This window comes from Phoxinus phoxinus (assembly GCF_949152265.1).
Source record: "Phoxinus phoxinus genome assembly, chromosome: 19".
NCBI classification, from domain to species: domain Eukaryota; kingdom Metazoa; phylum Chordata; class Actinopteri; order Cypriniformes; family Leuciscidae; genus Phoxinus; species Phoxinus phoxinus.
In genome coordinates, this window is record NC_136894.1 from 24,000,453 (window position 1) to 24,022,948 (window position 22,496).

Genomic DNA, 22,496 nt, shown 5'->3' on the forward strand with positions numbered 1-22,496 from the left:
TCATGTTCATTGTGGTTTGAACATCGAGATGTGTGGTGACAAACACTGTAAGACTCATGGTTGATAGAAAAACGTATAGGCCTTTTGTGTGTTTTCATGTCGACTCGGTCAGTTGTTCATAATGTGTTTCCATCTCATTCTCTGTTCATTGAATACTTTTGGTAATGTCTTGATTTTCTTATGTAAACAGTAGTAAAATGCTTTTACAACAATCGACAGTCTTTTAATGGAATGGTTTTTGAAGATGCTTTTTTTCTTATGCATTTAAAAAAAACACCAAACAGCATCTTATTTGAGAAATTTGTTGATTTTTTTTCTTCTTCAAATGATTTTAAAATAACCGCAGAGCATAAATCATTGGCAAATAAAAGTGCACTGGATTGCCCATATAAATATCACTTAAAAAAGTTTTTTTATTGGTTTGTCTTATTTTATCCCTCAATAATACTCTTTCAAGAACTTGAAGAGTTTCTATATTATTATTATTTATATATTAACATGGTATTTATTAATATATATATATATTTTAATTTATACTATTTTTAGGTTTCATTCTTTTAATTTGTTTAATTTCCATATTAAACTAAAATTGTAGTTTATATAAAGCTTTATTTTTTATTTCCCTCGAAGAGATATTGTGTCTCAAAGGGACCTTGTTAAATTAAATTTAAAAAGATGTACAAATAAAAACATAAACTCATTTCAAACCATCTTTACAGTCTTGATTTATGATTTGTAATAACAAGAGTATAATGCTTGATCAAAGGTCTAAAAGATTAAGGCTTATGTTTAGAAATTATTTTGCAGGTTTTGAGCTTTCATATCACAAATCATCCATCTTTTTCCCAAGCAAGCTGTTTGACAAGGATAACTGCATTGATGGTGAGAAGCATGGTAGATTAAAACTGGCTGTGAATGAAGAAACTGCTGGTTTGTCAGAAACTTCCTACTTTTGTACATAATAGTAAGTCCAAGTCGGACAATTTAAAAACATCCCGGTGCACCTTTAACCTCTCCATTTACACCAACCACCACTCGCTATGCACGGAAGCTGTCAAGCACTGCGAGTAGATAGACAGCTCATCTTACCCAATGAGAGAAAATAACTGATGGCCGGCACCCAATGGCGATTAAGTGGGCGGGACCACAAGCCTCCAGCACACAAGCGGAGGAGGTGTTCCTGGCGGCCATCTTTGATGCGAGAAGTGATTGTTTGGCGAATAGAAATAATAGGAAATAAAAATATAGCGTGAAAAGTTGTGGAATTGTGGCGGAACTGAAGGGGATATTAAGAGGGAAAGTAAAACTCAGGAAAATCAGGTAAAACATCCCCACAACGTGGGAGCGTAACTCCAATTACATGCTGCTTTTTTCCTTTCCAATTTGTATCCCAGCCAAAAAAAAAAAAAAAGAGCTCGAGCCGGTCGCGTTTACTAGAGGCTCGCGAGCTGCTTGCTGGAATTGAGCTTTCTAACTCATCTAAAGTGTTAATATTATCGCATCAGTGTCTCGTCACGTAAAAAAAGTAGTGGATGCAATTGAAGTTGGATAAGAGCCTATAAAAGAAGCCACATGCATGCAAAGACAGTGGCAGTCTCTGGTTTCATATTGCTGAAATATTATTTAGTACCGTTTAAAACCGAGCTCGCTCCAAATGAGCTGTTATCACCAGGACTGTGAGATCTGGGGTTTTAGGTTTACTTTAAACTGTTAACATATCCGATGGAGGATCAGCTCGAGAACTGCCAGCTGTTGTGTTTGCACGCGCTACATTGTTGCGAGAACTCAATGGACGCGCGCGACTGTGTCAGAGAATTTTGATTGACATGCAGCTGTCATCCTCTCTGTTTATATTATAAATGATAAGAAGTACTGCTGAATGAGTGTCACGTTTCTATACAATATTAGGTTTCTGCTTCAGTCACACTTGAACTAGTCATTATTGAAGTGCATGGATATGAAATAATGTCTTTCTTCATTGTGGCAAATGAAGCTGATGCATCTGTGTTTGGACAGTGATCACTTTAGTTAGAAATCTGCCTGATAACACGAATGCTTCATTTTGATTTCTGCTGTTTCATCATTCAATATAGGCATATTTTTCCTGTCACTGTTGTTTACACCTTTCAAGTGTGTGAATCAAATGTTTTTACTGACCATGACCAAAACCAGGATAAAGTCACCATTACATCAAAATTGACCATTTAATTTGTTTACGTAGATATTGCACTATTTGTTATAAATTATTTATCTCTGCTCATTATTATTATTATTAGTTTTTTTTATTATTAATGTGCCCTCAACTTTCCGTCCCTCATATAACAACATATCTTCTCTGACGTTTACTGGCGTGAGAGTGGGACAACCTGTCACTCACAAAGATCTCACAAAACAATTCCAAATGGACAAGCAATTTGGATCAAGCCCACCCTACTTCTTTTTCTTGTTCAAGAAGCCGTTTCACTCAAATATTCGTCACAATAGGAAAGATTACCACAATGTTGTTCATGCCGAATTGAAATCAAAAGCAATATATGCGTAAATTTCTTTATGAATCAATTTCTTCTGTATACACACTGTAACTAGCCTTGACAGTGCAGTTCCAGAAAGATTTGTGTAAACGCGGATATTCCTTTAAAAGGGCCGAAAGGAGCTATTTAATCATTTATACATGTAGGCTTCAAAGTATGCTTCTTGCTGTCGCGTGCCTTTACATCAGGAGCTTTTTTATTTACTGAAGAAACAGACTACAACCCTCGTTTAAAACCCCAGGTCTTTATTTGCAATCTCAACTTTTTATTGATCTTTAATTTGAAAAGCCTTGTAAGTATTGTACACTTTTAGAAGAAAAGGTTCTGTATAGAAACTTGAGGGGTTCCCATCGTTGGATAATTTTATGGATTGTGTTTTAATGAATTAAGTTAAATTTGTCATTTTATTAATTAAACAGCTAATAAGCATATTTTATCACTAGAAACTGTTTAACATGAAAATATTTTGCAATCTTTAAAGGCAGAGTTTGTTTAAAATGGAGCCAAGAAGCCCCATTGAACCTTTTTTTCTAAGTACATGCTGCTTGTGTTGAGCGAAACCCTTGAGCTTTCTGAATCTAATAAACACGGATTACATGTCTGCATCTCTACTATGTGAGATGTGCGAAGAATACATTAATGCATTCTCTAAATTTAGACTGAGATCACACATCTTCATATTTCCCACCGGCATACTTGTGTGCATCCCAAATGTGTGCTTTGAATGTGCATTGGTATATATGAGACATGCCTGTCTACACACACTGGTAAACACATGATTTTTTTACTAGATTTATTTACTTGATGCAAATGCAACTGGATCTAAACTCAACGGTTCAGATTTTGTTTTATTGTAGAGATGTTTACAGACAAATCTGTAAAATTATAGCAAACTCTCCAGTATATAAGGGCTTAGTTGTCTCGTAAGCAGAATTGTTCAATTGCTCTTTGCGTTGGAGGTATTTTTATTAAAATGTTTATTAAAAACGTGTAAGCGCTACAATATGTGCGGAAACAACTCTGTAACTTTAAGCATTTCATAGGTTGACTTCCAAAGAGAGAGTAAACACTGTGTCTCTGTGCCGCTTTCAAAACATTGACACCATTTTATCTCATCCAATGACGTCGGTTTTTGTTTTCTGTACAATTATTTGCAAAGACTGCTACCAAAGACTATTATTTATTACTGCCATGGTATTATATTATTCTCTACCTAAAACCCTGGACTTTTCTATCGAACCATAATAAAAAAATGTTATGTAATATACACGTATTGCTATTTGCACTTCTGGTTAGATGCTAACTGCATTTCATTGTCTCTGTACTAGTACTCTGCACAATGACAATAAAGTTGTATCTAATCCAATCTAATCTAATAATAATTATTTTCCATGCAGGTTTATATATGGTAAAATAACACCATAAAACCCTGCCCCAAATGGCAAACATAAACAAACTATGGTTGATTTTCTTAACATTTAATTTAAGGATGGTTCTGACTGCAGCTTATTGACAAGTCAAATACACCAATTACTAAAGGGAAAAAGAGTAATTTTGCATTTTTATATTCAAGCCAAACCTGTCCAGCCTTCCCTACAGCAACACAAGAGTCAATTTGTGGGTTTGTAATGACGTCACTGTGCCATTACAGTAATTAAACTAATAGTTCAGGGGGGAAAAAAACATAATTATAAAATAGGCCATCCGTCTAAAAGGCTTGTGTTCTTTATTTGGACATCTGGCTTTGAAGCACATTATAATGTGTCTTGTTTCTTACAAATCCAGTCATTTGTAAGGGATTATGTAGGGCTCCAGACTGCAACCAAATGTTTTCCTGCCGGTACAAAAAAAATGTGTTAGAGGTTGCACTGGTGCCACCACCACTTTGCCCAACAGATAAGAGCTGCCATTTCTGTTGCATATGAGAAATGAAAGTGGATCAAAACGACACTACTCGCTTAAGCTGCGCAGCGCGGACCGTTTATCAGCTCGGAGCCTCGGACCAATAATAGACAGTGCAGCGCGAGCCCAAAACAGGTTTTCTCGCGGCCTGATCTCGACCAAGCGACAGCGTTGCGTTATTACACCGCGCTGGGAGATCCAGTGAGAAAATGTTTGAATTTGGGGCAGAATTCTCTGTCATAAACCATAGATGTCAGATAAACCAGCGCTGCCGTGGAAACCAGGAGAAACATTGTGCCACGAACGAACAAGTTATAGAAGGCTTTTCATTCCACAAATCCCCAACATTCACTATGGATTTCATGTAGTAACGCTAACTGTAACCATGGTATTGTGGCAGATATAGTCGAATGTTATTACATTATTCATTTCAGGGTCCGTACAACCTTTTGAGGGTAAAATTCAAGTACTTTCAATTGCTTCACTCTTTTTCCAGCACTTCAAAGCTCTAAATATTATCCAGTTGAAATGTGTTTTTTTATGTGATGACCATAAACATTATTTGTTCATCCTTTAAAGATTGTCCCCAGGGATTATTTTTTAGACATGATAAAATCACTGTTCTAAAATATAAAATTGTCAAGAAATATTTTTTTGTTAAAGTGTGGCAATTTTGTTTTACTGATGAAGGAAAAGTCACAGTGCCATAAAAAACTAACTTTTCTTAAAGTTGCTAATGAATTACACAGAAAGCAAGCAAGTGATGTTTTAATCACCGAAGCTGCAGATATGATGCTATAAATGAACAATGGTGCATTTAATAAAAGTAGAATTTTTAGATAAGGATGTTAATGTTAAGATAATGTTATCTGCATCTGAACTCAAGCTCAGTGCTTTACTGTCAAATGTGCATTTCCAAAAAAATAAACATGTAACTGCACTTATTAATGCATAACAATTTATCGCAATCACTGCTCTCAAATGTTAGTCTGGAGCCCTGCTATGCTAGTTGATTTACCATGAATGAAGAGCTACTGTGCTAATTTTCTCTTCTATTTCTTTCAGTAGATGAAGGCATGAAGAAAACGTCATAGTCAGGAAGTCATGGCTGATAAAAGAAAACTTCAAGGTAATGAGAACGGGCTTTTCTGGGCCATATAGGCTATGTTTAATGATCTTCTTGGAAGATATCTTTATGCAGCTTAGTTTGAGGAGAATGCTACATTAATAGCTTACATTATTTAGCATGCTTCTGCTGTATCAACCCCATGTACGCGTGTCTCTGAGAATATGGCCTGGTCTCATCCCATCCCATCATGTACTGAAGGTTTGCTCCTCTCTCTTCAGGCGAAATAGACAGATGTTTGAAAAAAGTTGCAGAAGGGGTAGAGCAGTTCGAGGACATTTGGAAAAAGGTAAGAAACGACTACAGCTCTTTTTGTAAAGCTCATTAAATCACGTTAATTACATTTTAGATGCATTCTCTGATTTTTGATGTTTTAAGAGTAATATTTTACAACAGATCCAAATTGGGTTGTGAACTTAGATGGGGCTGATTAATGCATAAATACACTATTGAAAAGTAAGAAATTACTACTTTTTTTTTTTAGCAAGAACACACTAAATTAGGCCAAAAGTGGCAGCAAAGACATTTATAATGTTACATAATATATTTCTATTTCAAATAAACGCTGTTCTTTACAACTTTCTATTCATCAAGGAATCCTGACAAAAAGCATCACAACATTGTTTGTGTTTTCAACATTGACAATAATTACCATTAAATCAGCATGTTAGAACGATTTCTGAAGGATCATGTGACACTGAAAATTGTATGAGTAATGATGCTGAAAATTCAACCTTGCTCAGCATTTATATTAAACCACAATGAACAAACTCAGTATCCCACAATGAACAAATGTAATAATCAATGATCTATAAGAAATTTCAGAATATGAAGAGTTTTTAAGGAAGTACACCTACATTTGTTCTGCTCATGCTTCTTGAGTGAGGCCCAATGTATAGAATATGCAATGCATAGAGTTTTCAGCATATTATTGAAATTTACAATCACCTTCTTATGATTCAAGCCAAGTAGAATCCTGAACTTATAAATAATTTATATGTTTGTGATTTATTTTCCCCCTTTCAGCTCCACAATGCAGCCAATGCAAACCAAAAAGAAAAATATGAGTCTGACCTCAAAAAAGAGATTAAAAAATTACAGGTGAGAATATTTTGTTGGTCTCAAACTGCACTTTTTGGCCATAGGTGAATCAAATGAATTATTGAAAGATTGAACTGCTTTTCATTTAATTTGTAATACACTGGCTTGTTTCACTGCTCGCGGTGTGTTTGTCTTTATTGGTTACCATGAGGACAAGCGCTACCCATGCCGAGGGTCATGTATGCGCGTGTCCTCTGTGCTTGGCGGCACAGGACGAGTCGGCATGCTTGATTTCAGGTGTCCAGCTCAATTTTCTTTCATTCTTTCTTCCTGCATGCTCTTTCTGTTTCTGTCTGCATTGGTTCTGCAGCGCCTTCGTGACCAGATTAAGACATGGGTCGCCTCCAATGAGATCAAAGACAAAAGACAGCTAGTAGAGAATCGCAAACTCATTGAGACGGTGAGTCTGTTTAAATCTAACAGAAAGACTTGATACTAATAAATAATGCCAGATTTAATATGTTTGAACAACTTAAATCAGTTTTTTTTTATTGGATGAAGTACATTAGCAATGTTCTCAGTAAGGTGAAACCTTTTAGATGTGAACTTTGAGACCTTTTTGTAAATAAATGAATAATCAATTATTTATCATTTAATGTAATGTTGATACTAAATCCAAATAAGACCAATAAATCCAAATTCTGAAAAATAACACGGAGAAAAGTGCTCAGCTTTGGCACACGGTAAAACAAAATGTGGTACTTAGTTTTGATTTGATTTATGATTTTTTTTAACAGCAAATGGAGCGGTTTAAAATTGTGGAACGGGAAACCAAAACGAAAGCATACTCTAAAGAGGGTCTCGGCCTTGCTCTGAAAATCGATCCTGCACAGAAAGAGAAAGAAGAGATCGGGCAGTGGCTAACGGTAAGAACGGCTGTGTGAAGTAGGGGGGGTAACAATGCATCGATCAAACGTGCAACGGTACGATGCATCGATGCCACACGTAAAATATCAATATGAGGTACCTTTATTTTGACACTCTCCACATCCTCATGCACCGTCCATCTACGCATTTTCGTTTACTCATAATTAGGGCTGTCACTTTTGAGAAAAATCAAATTCGAACGGATATCAAATACCAACCTACATATTCGAATATATTCGAATATCTACACCCCCACCCCCCGCGAAAAAAAAAAAAAAACGTAACGGCGATTCAATAAACACTTTACTAACAGTCGGACAGTCATAAACAGGACTCCCAAAATTACACTTATAGGCCTCATATCCTTGCAAATAAACCTTGCCTTTACACATGCATCTGGCAAGGTGCCGACCGGTTGTGCAGGAAAGTATGCAGTCATACGATGTTGGATGCTCTGGCCGCCTGCTGCGTTTCTGGGGATGTTTAAACCTGGCCACTTCATGCGTTTTCTCAGATCGGATAGCTTTCTGATTTATCAAAACGATTCCATTTACACCTGGTCATATAGGCCTACATGTGTTTTAAAACGGATATAAATCCGATCTTCAATTCCCGTGCTATATGCAGATTTAATGTCACCGAAACCAACAGATATTAGCTGCATTTTATTGATCATCAGCTAACATCAAAGACTGCAATAAGAGAGAGCGGCAGCCCTGGTAAGATTATTTTGTTTCTTTACTTTTAATGAAGATTATTATTATTGTGTGTTAAAGCGTCCGCGACTTACTTTCACTTTGATTTGCGATAGTTTGCACGTTGGCTTGACGCTTGATGAATAGATCATCTGCGGTGATGCGTGTTGCAGCGCGCCATCATATCTGACTATAACATACAGCCTGTAACACGCTTTCAAAATAACACGCTTTTTTAAAATAAAAAACAAACGGTCTCATCATAGACTGTAAAAAATGCGCTACATGGCACTTTAAAAACCGGGTAGTTTATTTGAAGTTCGATTACGGATATTTCACGTCATGTTCGAATGCATATTCGAATATCGAATAAAAAGTGACAGCCCTACTCATAATGCTGTCTGCCTGTGTGTCAGATTGCGAATGCGTTATAGCAGACGCAGAAAACTTTGTGCCTGCTGCCTGCGTTTGGAAACATTTTGTATTTGCAAAAACAGATGGACAGGCAAGGAAAACAGCTTTATTTTTTTATTTTTTATATTCATTTATTTTTAACTTAATAATTTATTTAACTAAAGTACCGCAGTGTTTCTTTATTTATAAAAACGAATGTGTAATTTAGTTTTTGTTGTTGTTGTTGTAAATTTCCCAATTGGGAGAGGGTGTGCAATTTCCAAAGAGTTTAATTCAACGTTAATTTTATATATTTTGCTTGCATTTGAGTTAATAAAAATGTAACTGCTTTTGTAAACTTAGCACATTTTATCTAAATATCGACAAATCAATCGACATAGCCCTGAATCGAATCGTAATCGTATCGCAGATTTTTTTTAGGTATCGGCAAATCGTATCGCTGGCTGAGATAATCAATATTGCATCATGATGAACTGTCCGATTTACACCCCTAGCGTGAAGCACTCGAGTTAAAGTCACTGCGAATTGTTTGCAGCCATTTGACTCCTGTAATGTGGAAAAGTAGGACTGACCTAGATTTTTTTGGTTTGTTTTTTACTAACATGCACCAATAAATAATTCACAATAAGACAAGTAATGTGCATCAAGAAAGTAATTAGGATTCGTTTTGATTTCATGTTGACTTGACACATATTCCTGTCATTCTGAAAAGCATTTGTGTCTTGACAAAATATGATAAAACATTAGGATTATTTTAGATGCCAAATGCCTTGTTTTTAATGTAGATGATAGTAGGCGGCTGCTGTCAGGGGAGGAGTGAAAAAAACAGCAGCTGGACTCCCACTTGTAGTGGTCCAGCAATCTACTGTATGTATGCAAAGGCAAATATTGTGATCGCATTCTTGGATGCCAGTGAAGGGGATGTATTTGATATTGCTTTTACATAAAGATTGATATGATGAACAATTAATCCAGTGTAACTATTAGTGATACACCGATAAGAAATGTTAGCCGATAATTCTTTATATTTGAAAGCCAAAATATTTGCAGATAAATCTAGACCCACATTTTTTTTGAGAGCCTGATTACAAAAACAAAGGTCTTTAAAGTCACCATTAAAAGCCATGTCCCAAGCACTCAATAATAATCTCAATATAATTTTATGTAGCCTTGCACATGTTGCGCTTAACTGTATTGTCCTTTTTTGAAGTGATTCCAATCATATTTCCAGCAATTCAAAACCAGCATGGCGAACAGTGCGCATCTGAAGTGTCTCAGCTGGAGGAAATAATTCATTATTTCTCAGATATTATATAATGGGCAATTTTTTTATTATCAGGCAGATAACGATAACACATAAATGAACATATATATCGGGCGATATCGATATGGTGGTCGATATGTCGTGCGTCCCTAGTATCTATTATTAAATTATACTACAATCTGGATTTTTTTTTCCATCGATTTTTCGTTTGATAAGACATGAGTTCAGCAGTATGTTAAAGTAACTGTGACCTCAGTTAAAGTGCGGTTACATTAGCAAGATTTCACAAAATGTCCATTCAATATTGTAGCTATGTATGAAGCATAGCTTATACTGAAGTCAAACCCAGTAGTCTGCAAGCAATCTGTGTGGGTAAATCTTTCACACTTGCGTGACATCCCTGATTGTGTGTATTTCTATCGAAATTACTTTATTTCGCCCAAGAAAATTTGTCAAACGGCGTTAAATGTGACCTTAAGCCATTTCCCATCATTCTTTTTGTGTGCACAGTCTTTGGAAAGCCGCTGCAACGCCTGGTTCTGAAAGCTGCGTCCATCTCACTGTCACGAGCTTTTCAACTCACTATTCTGCAAAAGACATGTACATCTCGACTGTTGCTCTGTTTGCATTATTTAATGATGTCATCTACTTCTGCTTTGTACCTTGTTTCCCCAGAACACGATAGACACGTTGAACATGCAAGTGGACCAGTTTGAGAGCGAGGTTGAATCGCTTTCTGTCCTGACCAAGAAAAAGAAAGGAGACAAAGAGGTCCGTTAAATGTCCTCTTGATTTCTTTATTCTCATCCTTTTTGTTTTTTACAATGCAACTGTTTGATCAGGGATTGTTTAGCCTAAAAATACAATTTCTGGGCTGTAAACAAAGAGGTTGTTGATTCAAACCCAGCAATGGGTGAACCATGAATAATGACAAATTACAAATCAATTAGTGATTATTAATGCCAAAGATATTTATTGTGTACTTCACCACTCAAATTTCATTTTTTTAAATATTTTTTAATGAAAAAATTTATAATGCAAAAAAATCTTGACTGTATCAAATGGTAATACTCTAGTGCCTAATGATTCCAGGTTACTTAACATGTACTATGGGATTACCATGGTCAGCAGTGTTGTATAAAGTACTAGAAAGCAATACTTGAGTAAAAGTACAAGTATGGTACTAGAAAAAGACTTTGGTAGAAGTAAAAGTTACCTTTTAGAATATTACTTAAGTAAAAGTCTTAAAGTATCTGATTTGTACTGTACTTAAGTATGAAAAGTAATTTTCTGATATTTAATGTACTTAAGTATTTTAAGTAAAAGTAAAAAGTTTTTTTTTTTTTTTAAAGCAAGCGGTTAACTTTGATTGTGAACTTTATTGTGGATTTCTTATACTAGGCATACTATTAACTGGTACAACCTGCTGTTGTTTGTGTTTTGTAGCCTGTAGCCTACTGTACTTGTGTTATCGTTTATCTCGCACTGCATGTAGGCCTACTTTAAGTTAGCTGCTCTACTAAGAAAAAATCAGTCTGCAATAGTGCACTGTTCTGTACAGCCTTATAATTCATTGTATTTTTCAAAAATATAATTTTATATTCAGTGCAATAGCCGTACACAGGGTTTTATAAATACAGAGGTCCCAAAAGTGATCTTGCTAGGGCGTTCGGGGGCATATTATTTTTCCACTGTCATTGGCAAAAAACATGTATATCTGTGTTAAATAGGAATCCATTGTAATAAAGTTATTCTCATTCTGGGCACAGTATGCAAAAGGCTATTGCTCTACCTGCTCTCCTTTCACATCTCCATCTCTCGTTCTTCTTCCCTCAGTCTCTTTATCTTTACCTGTAAATCTCCCCTTACCGAAGATGAGCTTTGCAAACTGATTATTTATGTCGGTCGTTTAAAACTTCTATCGTAAATCAGCAGTTTAGTTTAGCCACTTGCATCTTATCTCGTGAAGCGTCGCGTTTGGGATTCGCGCGCGGCCGCGGCTCGCGCTTCCACGGGTTCAGTTGTGCATCCTCCTCCATGGCAACAAACAAGCTTTACGCTGAAATAGAGCGTGCGTCATGCAATCTAGGAGCAGTGATTCGCCAAACCTCAAACCCACATTTCTTTTGATTTTATTTTGTAGTAACGAGTAACGAAGATGCTTAGTGGAAATGTAGCGGAGTAAAAGTATACATTTTATCTAGGAAATGTAGTGAAGTAAAAGTAAAAGTTGACATAAATTTAAATAGCGAAGTAAAGTACAGATACGTGAAATTTCTACTTAAGTACAGTAACGAAGTATTTGTACTCCGTTACATTACAACACTGACCATGGTGCATATCCCCCCCCCAAAATTTTTTTTTTTACTAATGGTAATACCATTTTGTTAGTTCCAGCAGTTTCACTTGTTCTGTTAAAGTGATGAGAATGATATATGTTGTCCATGCTTTGATGCTGTGACCTCAGAAGCAGGATCGGATTGAGGAACTGAAACGATTGATCGAGAGGCACCGGTATCACATCCTCATGCTGGAAACCATTCTTCGAATGCTGGACAATGACTCGATAGATGTGGATTCCATCCGCAAGATTAAAGATGACGTTGAGTACTACCTTGATTCCTCTCAGGATCCAGACTTTGAGGAGAATGAGTTCATCTATGATGACCTTGATTTAGAGGAACTTCGTAAGTGTTTGGTGCACATGTCAGAATTCTGTTGTGTTTTTTTTTTTATTCTTAATTGTAACACTTTTTTTTTTTTTCCCTTTCTGTAGCCCAGCCACTTGGTACCACATCTCCAGCTGGTAACGCAGAGGACGAGATCTTCCAGCACTCCAGTTCCACACCAACCTCCACAACGTCATCTTCTCCCATACCTCCCTCTCCGGCTACTTGCACTACGGTGAGCATCAGACAAAGTTTAATCAGAGCTTGTGATACACAATACATCAGTTCCATACTGGTTATTATTGGCCAATAATAGATTTTTTTAAATGTTTTTGGTATTGGCATGGCATTATGTTATTGATATTGGATATTTAATTGTGCATGCTTGTTTCTACAGATTTTTACATTTAGATTACCTTTGTTTACATCTAAAATTCACAAATAAATTCATAACATAATTTTGAGCAAATTTATTATTATGAATTTTTCATAATGAACATTATAATGTTGTGATGCCTAAATTCACTTGTAGCATTTACAACGTATTAATTTTAAAATAATACAAAAATGAATTAATTATTAATTGTAATAATAAAATGTATACATTTTAATTCAAGTGTTTTTTATTAATTTATCAGTTATACGTCAGTAAATCTTTAAAAACTTAATTTAAAAAAAGAAAATAAAAATAATAAATTTTTAAACTAAATTATTAATTATAACACTAAATTATTAATTATAACAAGGTACATGTATTCATTTTATTTCTAATTTATTTTATTGTTTTATTTATTTATCGGTTATTGGTTGTAACATGAAAATAAATATCGAATTATCAGTTATAAGCCTGAATTTTAATATTGATGCATCCCTAGTCGGAGCAACAAATGATTTCTCAAACCTGCTTACCAGCAGACAAATTTATCCAATAGAAGTTTATGCAAGTTATCATGAAAATGTATTTGAATCTCATCATATTTCCAAACAAATAGCACATTCAATATACAGGACCCTGATTTGTTCATGGACAGATATTTTTCTTAACTTCTAAAACACTAAAAATTATTTTCTCTTTGAATGCCATGGATGTGGATGGATATCAATGCAAGTAAAAAGAAACTCAGTCATTTGTTTTGGTGTGTTTTTGTTCCATGTCATGTTCTTTCATTTGCGCTGATAAGAATTCGGAAGATGATAAGAAAAGAGGTCGCTCGACAGACAGTGATATTAGTCAGGTGAGAAAAGATATGTAAAATCACTGTTCTAAAAGTCTTATGGTTCTTTCCAGTTTTGGTTAACTGAAAATCCTCTCATTATGTTGCAGTCACCTATCAAGAACGGAAATCCATCCTCATCGCTATCCTCCTCTTCCTCACTGTCATCCTCATCCTCGGGAGCCTCTTCAAGCTCCTTGATCTCATTGGCGACTGTCGCTATCAGCGGGAGCTTGGCATTAGGGGGCAGCAGCCTCTTAGGCAACATGGGCGGCCCCCTCCAGAACTCTGGCAGCTATAGTTCAGCAACACAGCTACAAACACAGCAATCCCAACAACAGCAGCACCAGCCCAAAACCCCAGTCTCCTCCCACTCCGGCACCAATTCTGCCTCCTCCAACAACAGTATCCTACTCCCAACATCCAGGTCCACGTCACCACCCAACCCCTGCACACCGGGTCCCCTGACTCCCAGCTCACAGAGCCAGCCTCCGTTGGGTACGGGTCTTTCCTCCAGTCTGGGCCTCGGCAAGGGCATGTCGGTGACGAGTAGCCCGAACCAGATGCCCGTTCTAGTCCTGTCAGGGATGCCGGCGTCCTTGAGCAGCATGACTGGGTTTTTGAGCGGATCCACCCCAGCGCCTTACGCGCAAGCGGCCGCCGCAGGTTGCATAGGCAGCGGGCTGTCAGCATCGATTGGAACGAATATTAGCAGTACAAACTCCAGTGGAGTCGTAACCTCAGTGGGGACTAACGGAAGTCTAGGCTCCACAAGCCTCTTGGGCTCAGGGCCTGGTGTTTTGGGTCTTGGGTCCACACAGTCTTCTGTGGAGCCTTTACCTCTGCTAGCTCCCAGCCCTGTGGGAGGCACACTGATCTCAGGGAGCAACGTGGGAGTTATCGGCAGCAACGTGGGAGTTATAGGTGGCAACGTGGGAGTTATAGGTGGCAACGTGGGAGTTATAGGTGGCAACGTGGGAGTTATCGGTGGCAACGTGGGAGTTATCGGTGGCAATGTAGGGTCATCTGGGACAGGAAATGCAGCAGGAAGTGCCGCGCTACCGCGGCCACCCAGTGGGCCGAAACAAAATGGTGGTACAAGTGAGTACAGGATAACTGTAATTTAAAAAAAAAAAAAGTAATACATATGTTATGAAAATAGTATTGCATTATAAGAAGAAACTAAAATATTTATAAAAAATACATCTTTTGTTCACATTTGTACTTGAATATTTCCACATCTTCCAGGTTATAGTGCTGTGGTAGCAGATAGCACGTCAGACTCTGCCCTCAACAGTGCCGGCCAATCACAGACCAGCCAATCCTCATCCTTAAATTCCTCAACAAATCAGCCGTGAGTACTGGCGCACTCACAACACTTTAGAAACCACTTCCCTGTTAAGAAGCTATGCCCTGGCAACCACCTACAACACCCTAGCATTGTGACACCTTTTTTTGTGAGGTTGATATTCGATTAACAGACAACAAAGACAAGTAATATTCAGTCTTATTAAAGATTTAACTGCACTACCACTATCGGATGAGAACAACATTTGAATTGATTTGATAATGATAATGTCTTCTGTAGAGCTGCTTTACAGCTGAAATTGAATTTGTTTCATAATTGATGAATTTTACAACATTAACACAGTTTTTTTTCTGTTTATTAATGTAAAGCTGCTTTGAAACAATCTGTATAAAGCGCTATATTATATAAAAGAGTTCTGTGCCAGGGCAAACGCCACTTTTCAGATAATGTACAAATCTAGAGGTGAATAACATGGAAAACCTGCATTAAAACTAATATCACTACTTTCCTGGGAAAAAAAACCTTCTGAATTACATATCCATGTTATTCATAATTAAAACAATTTTCTATATGCTCTTCTCCCTCCTCTTAAAACAGTAAGGACAGTGGGTCCAGCCTTCTGGGGTCGATGACACTGCCGCCCAGCTCGCCCTCACCATCGTACAGCGAGAGTAAACCAAGCGGTGGCAGCCTGCTGAATGGCCCTCTCTCATACACACAGGCTGCCGACACCATCAAGGTCAGTCACACAACATTTGCACATACTCAGCAACAATGTGTGTTTGATGTGTGGGTCTGAAGGCGAAGTCTACATCGCTGTTGCCCGATAGTGCTCTGCAAAGATTAGATGAGGAAACTACTCGTTAATTATTGCTCACCACCTGAATGCAACAAGAAGTTTAGATGAATGAGAGCCTGGGTTGTTAGATGCGAAGACACATATGCTACCGTTCAGACGTTGTTGTAAGGATGCTTTAAATTGATCTAAAATTATAGTAAAAACATTTATAATACTACACAAGATTTCTACTCTAATAAATGCTGTTCTTTTAAACTTTCTATTCAAAGGCTCCTAAAAAATATTCATAACGTATCAACATTGATAATAAAGAAATGTTTATTGAGCACCAGATCAGCATAGAATGATCATGTGACACTGAAAACTGGAGTAATGATGCTTTAAATTCAGCTTTGCCATCTCAGAAATAAATTGTTTTACAATATATCAAAATAAAGATATAAATAAAATATAAAGAGAGTTATTTTAAATTGTAATAATATTTCACAGTATTTATTTATTTTTGATCAAATAAATAATCTCATCTAACAAGGCCACATATTAAGGTCTGCTTAGGTTAGATGGTAAGCAAACACTTAGTTCCTGTAATTAACTTGTTGGATGCAGGAGAAATGGACAGGAATAAATATCTGAGTGACAGATTGTTATGGCAAGGGGACTGGGTCAGAGAATCTCTGAAACGGCATGGTTTGTGGGTCGGCAGCAGTGGCCCGAGGAGGAACAAACTAAAAACCAGTGACAGGGTGTTGGGTGCCAAAGGCTCATCGATGCATGAGGGCAACGAAGGCTATCCCGTCTGGTCCGAGCCAACAGAAGGTCTACTGTCTACACTAAATTTTAATGATGGTTATGAGAGGAATGTGTCACAACACACAGTGCATCACACTTACAGACCACTCAGAGTGCCTTTGATAACCGCTTTCCATCGACGAAAGCGCCTACAATGGGCACGTGAGCGTCCAAACTGGACCCTAGAGCAGGGAAAGAAGGTCGCCTGGTCCTGTGAGTTTTGTTTTCTTTTACATCACATGGACGGTCGCGTGTGCACCATTCACATAAGGAAGTGATGGCACTAGGATGCACAGTGAGATGGCGAAAAGCCGGTGGAGGGAGTGTGATGTTCTGAGCAATGTTTTGCTGGGAAATTCCAGTGAAATTGTTAATCATCCCTAATTGTTTTGAGCACATGCTAGATCACTAGAGTCCACTTTTATTGACCAATGCGTTTTCCCCTCTGCATTCACTCTCTTCAGCCTCAGGAGCCTCTGAGTTCTCAAAAGTCGATGGTAGAGAGGGTCGCCCAGGGCTCAGGGTTAGAAGGAGAGCTGTCTGCGCTACATATCTCTAGTGGTAAGTATCAACAAGTACTCAACACTGTAAGGTTATCTTGCCCCGTTCTCTATGTTGTTGGTAACATTCTTTCTCTCACCGTCCTCCAGCTTCTCAATCTGTTCTTTCGGAGGTGAGCATCGCCCCTTCATTGGGCGTGTGTCCACTGGGTCCCGTCCCCCTCTCCAAAGAGCAACTTTACCAGCAAGCCATGCAGGAGTCCGCCTGGACGCACATGCCTCACCCGTCCGACTCTGAGAGGATCAGGTGAGCGTACACCAACACACACACACACAAATACGATTTTTTAGTATTCACTGATTCTGACAGCTGACTACACACATGCCTCAAAATCGAGGGAATTCCTGGAACCTTGTACTCCAATGTGACCATGTTTTGCATCAGTCATTTCTTTTTCTTGTATTCAATTCTAAAATATCTAATGCAACTATATTTTGGGGGCATTGCCGAATGAAAAATATTTGGCCCTTTAAACAGCCACAGTGCTCATTATTCCACAAGACATCTCATAAAATCTGCTGTCATTTAACTAACACTGGATTTAATAAAAAAAATTATATAATTAGAATTTTTGCGTGTCACTTTAAATAGTAACAAGTTTCATGAGAATTTGTTTGATCAGCCTGATGCAGCCACGTTGATTTAATTATTTAAAAAGAGGTTAGTTTAATTTGACACATTATTTGATTGATTTACCAAAATGTTCCTATTGGTATTACTTGTATTATTTCCATTTGTATTAAGTCCTTTTTTGCATATATGTTTTTTTTTGTTTTTTTTTAGTATGTAGGTACATCAGTTACATTCAGTTTCAAAAATAATAATACAAAAATGTATTAATGTATTTATTTATTTATTTAACTAAATGTAACAAATTAATAAAAAACCTATTTGTTCAAGTACCTATTTTTTTATCACTTAATTTTGAATTCTTAGGTTCTCCGTATTAAATCCACTCAAAAATACTATCTCATCCTATCCCTTTTGAGTTTAATAGGGTTTTTTGACTTGCACACTTGTTTCGATTGAATACTCACTTAATCATTTACTCTTTTATTGGACACACAGGCAGTACCTGATGAGGAACCCCTGTCCTACACTGCCTTTTCACCACCAGATGCCACCTACCCACTCTGACACTGTGGAGTTCTACCAGAGACTGTCTACAGAGACCCTCTTCTTCATCTTTTACTACCTAGAGGTGTGTGTGTGTGTGTGTGTGTGTGTGTGTGTGTGTGTGTGTGTGTGTGTGTGTGTGTGTGTGTGTGTGTGTGTGTGTGTGTGTGTGTGTGTGTGTGTGTGTGTGTGTGTGTGTGTGTGTGTGTGTGTGTGTGTGTGTGTGTGTGTGTGTGTGTTGTGTGTGTCTGCACATTTACAGTAACTGCAAACAGTCTTTTAGTAAGCACATATGGCTTGCATTTGATTGAAAGATAGAGATCACTATTGATCTCTGAGTGGGATTTCAGCATTACGGTCAGATTACAGTCCCTTTTTATTAGCGTATTTCTGGTAAATGACAGATTGTCCACCTTTCCACTCCCTAGGGTACAAAAGCGCAGTATCTAGCAGCCAAGGCCTTGAAAAAACAGTCATGGCGGTTCCATACAAAGTACATGATGTGGTTCCAGAGGCACGAGGAGCCCAAGACTATCACTGATGAGTTTGAGCAAGTGAGTCACACTGTTGCTGTATTCTGATTCTGGGGGCCCTGGTCCCATTTTTATCATATTTTGGCCAAGAACCGCTAACTTGTACAGTGATACGTCTCACCAATATGTTGACTAAAGTGAATTTTATGTACCAACTTGGGATGCGTAAGTCAAGTCAAAGCGTTTATTGTCATATGCACAGTGAGGAAAACAAGTTTCTTTGCTGTCCACGGTGAATGCCAAGACAAGTGCAAAGTATAAAAACAAGAAAAACACATACACACATACACACACACACACACACACACACACAAACAAAATCGGACAATGTTGTATTTCTGGTTTATTAATAGTGTCGTCTTACACTACTGATCAAAAGAAAATCAATTCTAAAGAAATTAGTATTCTTAGAAATGATTTCTGAAGGATCATGTGACACTGTAGACTGGAGTAATGGCTGATGAAAATTCAGCTTTGCATCACATAAATAAATTTATATTTAAAGTATAATAAAATATTCTTTTTTATTCTAATTTTATTTAAATATTCACAATAGCACTGTTTTTTTTTCTGTTTTTTTTTATCAAATACTTGCTTGCTTGATGAGCATAAGAGGCTTCTTTCAAAAATATTAAAAATAGTAATGTTTCCAAACTTTTGACTGGTTATATATCTTCTGTGGAAGTCTCAGGACCAAATAATGTTCGTCCAATCATTGCAGTCTATTAATCACAGTATCCTGAAAAAGTGTATTACAGTGGCTTCCACAAAAATATCAAGCATAATAGACTTTATATTTTTTATTAAATCTTACTGACCCCAAACTTTTAAACGGTAGTGTATATGTGAATACAGTGCTGGGTAGATTACTTACAAATTATATTCAGTTACTAATTTTAAATTGCATATTGAAAATTGTAATAGTAATTAGTAATGTAATCTATATTATCTAAATATTTTAAAGAATTTTAAACCATAATATAATTACAAGTACTTCATTTTGGAATCTTAATAACCAGAACTGTGTGAATATAACCCAAAAAATAATAATTTGTAACTGAATGGTTCGTTGTTTCTGTCTTTCTACAGGGAACATATATCTACTTTGACTACGAGAAATGGGGCCAGAGGAAAAAGGAAGGATTTACATTTGAGTACAGGTACCTTGAGGACCGGGACCTTCAGTGACGGATGGTCAACTAGAACGGAGGACTACTGTCGACATTCCGAATTGAATCAACACACACATGTACACTCTCTTTCATTCACTGGGGAGGAGACCCAGATGCACATGCGAGGCTGTTTTATGTCTCGCTGGTGCATAATGCATCTGAAGCCCCTCCCACTCTTCACAATCCTCCCGCCCACCAGCCGAGTTCTTTGTGACTCCGCCCTCTCATTCAATCAGACTTACCGCTGGTAAATCACCCCGTTCTGAGAACTTTATGGAGCATTTTTGCGCCAAAGAAGAAGTTGAATGAACATTCACCCTATCAGCAAGATGACAATAAACTCAAATCTTTGTGGATGAATTATTTAGCCATGGCTAATTGCGTAAAACACTGAAGTTCTGCTATATTGATAACCTAAATCCAAACTAATTCAAGCCCTCTGAGCTACAGCTGTGTTGTTCAGCAAATGATTAGTTTAAAGTAAACATCAGCAATTAAATTCTTATGCACAACCATTTCAATCTTGCATATATCTGTCCACCCAAGCCATAACAACTGCTGTTTTCTCTTAGGAAGCTTGATTTTGGGGGTAGTTGCACCCCAGTCTGGTAAGCTCTGATTAAAGCACAGCTATTAATAAGCTTGCAAGCGTGTGTCCCAAACTCTAATATTGAGATTCATAATCGTTCTATCACTGTGGCACCAAATAATGAGTCCGAATGAGTCTCTGGCCAGCTCAAGCACACTATTTTTGTTTGTAGACAACAAACATGAGGCCAAGTACACGTCACTCAGATCAGGTTTGTTTCTCTCATCAACAACAACAAAAAAGTTATTATATAGAGGGCTTTTTTGGACTCAGAAAGGGAATAATGAATATGTTCATTTACTAGGGTAAATGTACTTTTCCAGTTGAAATTCGCTATGAATTTTTGAAAGCGACAGGCTTGTGAGGAGACTTGCATGTCTTACAGATTTCACTAAAACTTCAACATTTCATTTCACAACGGCACTCATAAATGTTCCAGCATTTTATGACATTTTGTTCCCCTTATTTGTTTGTCCTGTATAAATTGGCAACCACGGAATTCATTTAATGAGAAAAAAAACATGCTGTGGAGAGGATTGTGGTCAGACATTTTTAAATTTCATTACAATTCAGTAAGAATCGGGCATTAAATACCCAACCTTAGAAAATGCGTACGCGCACAACCTTGTTTTAATCGTAACGTTTATCTTTCTCGATGAGCGTGTGGAAGAGAGGAGAAATGTGAATTATGAATATATATATTTTTTTTCCTAACTGGAAAAGTGTTGTACAGAACATTTGTTCTCCTTCTGTTGACCCCTCCCTCCCCCCCCAACAAAAAAAAAACAAAAAAACATTTAAACAGCATGGAATATTACACTTGCAAAGTGGACTGGAGTAATAAAAAAAATTGAGAAAATGAAAGATTGCAATGACAGTAGACTGTAAAATATAAATAAAATAATTACTTTACAAAAAGAGGGCATCTGGGTTTTCATCATCGCCGAGCATCTGTTTTGAAATTACACTGTTCTCATGAGACTGCTTCCAGTAACATAATATATTAACTGCCGTGTGAAGAAATTGATTATCGTTTTAATTTAGACCCATTCTAACAGTTATTTCCAGGCTTTAGATTTGATTAGCTGAGCGGTATTGTGCAGTCCCAGCAGCACTAGGACTTTTCTCTGTTTTTATCCCTCTGCTTGTCTTCTCTTTCAGGGTGGAAACCAAGTGAGGGACAGGTTTTTGAAAGTCAGAGCATCTGTGTTTTCTCTTGGTTCTAGATCGCTCACGGTTTCTTGCTAGTACGGAAATGGAGCTGAAGCTGAGACACTTTAAAGCGCAGATGGGGAAATCTCTGCCAGTCCACTCACACGCCGTTCTAGACTGGCTTTCGGTTTGTGCTGATGGTCTTTGGCTCATAAAGAATGGCAAGTTGTTGGTTTAATGATTAATAAAATCATTTCTGTTCATGTCTTATTTAATTAACAAAAAGCTTGTAGTCAATGCTCTGTATTACTGAATGCATACTCAACTATTCAAAAGTTTGGGGCCAGGAAGGTTTTTTTCTTTAAGGAAATTGATACTTTTATTAAACAAAGGTGCATTAAATAGATCAAAATTGTCAGTGACGTCATTGAATGTTTCAAATGCTGTTCTTTTGAACTTTCTTTTCATCAAAGAATCCTGAAAAAAAGTATCAGTTTCCTCAAAAATATTAAGTAGCACAGTTTTTAAATAGTCAAAATGTTATTGTTTTTATGGTAGCACTTTATTTTACAGTTCTGTTCCCGATGTACATACAATGTGCGTATTATAGTTTACAATTACAATAACTGGGTAATAACTAGGTACTACTAACCCTAAATCTAACCTTAACCCATCTAGTTACCTTATTACCAG

At 37.1% G+C, this 22,496-nt stretch overlaps 1 protein-coding gene across 4 annotated transcripts; it reads left to right on the forward strand.

Moving 5' to 3' along the window:
* The first annotated feature begins 1,125 nt into the window (after positions 1 to 1,125).
* cnot3b (CCR4-NOT transcription complex, subunit 3b) lies at positions 1,126 to 21,565 on the forward strand. 4 transcript variants are annotated; one of them, XM_079590083.1, is made up of 18 exons: positions 1,126 to 1,320; positions 5,499 to 5,562; positions 5,781 to 5,848; positions 6,586 to 6,660; positions 6,971 to 7,060; positions 7,398 to 7,526; positions 10,576 to 10,671; positions 12,374 to 12,587; positions 12,677 to 12,804; positions 13,751 to 13,804; positions 13,894 to 14,884; positions 15,032 to 15,137; positions 15,690 to 15,831; positions 17,145 to 17,241; positions 17,331 to 17,487; positions 18,310 to 18,442; positions 18,786 to 18,911; positions 19,980 to 21,565. In XM_079590083.1, the coding sequence occupies exons 2-18, from the start codon at positions 5,538 to 5,540 to the stop codon at positions 20,076 to 20,078; spliced, it is 2,730 nt and encodes a 909-aa protein (XP_079446209.1). In that variant the 5' UTR covers positions 1,126 to 1,320; positions 5,499 to 5,537; the 3' UTR covers positions 20,079 to 21,565. The 4 variants fall into 4 exon arrangements, with proteins under 4 accessions (XP_079446209.1, XP_079446208.1, XP_079446207.1 ...); XM_079590082.1 differs by having other exon boundaries at positions 1,147 to 1,320; positions 5,502 to 5,562; positions 12,368 to 12,587; XM_079590081.1 differs by having other exon boundaries at positions 1,157 to 1,320; positions 12,368 to 12,587.
* The last annotated feature ends 931 nt before the right edge of the window (positions 21,566 to 22,496 follow it).

What these genes read in the sequence shown, in the direction of transcription:
- cnot3b (XM_079590082.1), top strand. Translation starts at nt 5,538, where the DNA reads ATGGCTGATAAAAGAAAACTTCAAG. An exon ending in AAAAGAAAGGAGACAAAGAG is followed by an intron (nt 10,672 to 12,367) that starts GTCCGTTAAATG and finishes CTGTGACCTCAG; the next exon opens with AAGCAGGATCGGATTGAGGA. An exon ending in GAAACAAAATGGTGGTACAA is followed by an intron (nt 14,885 to 15,031) that starts GTGAGTACAGGA and finishes CACATCTTCCAG; the next exon opens with GTTATAGTGCTGTGGTAGCA.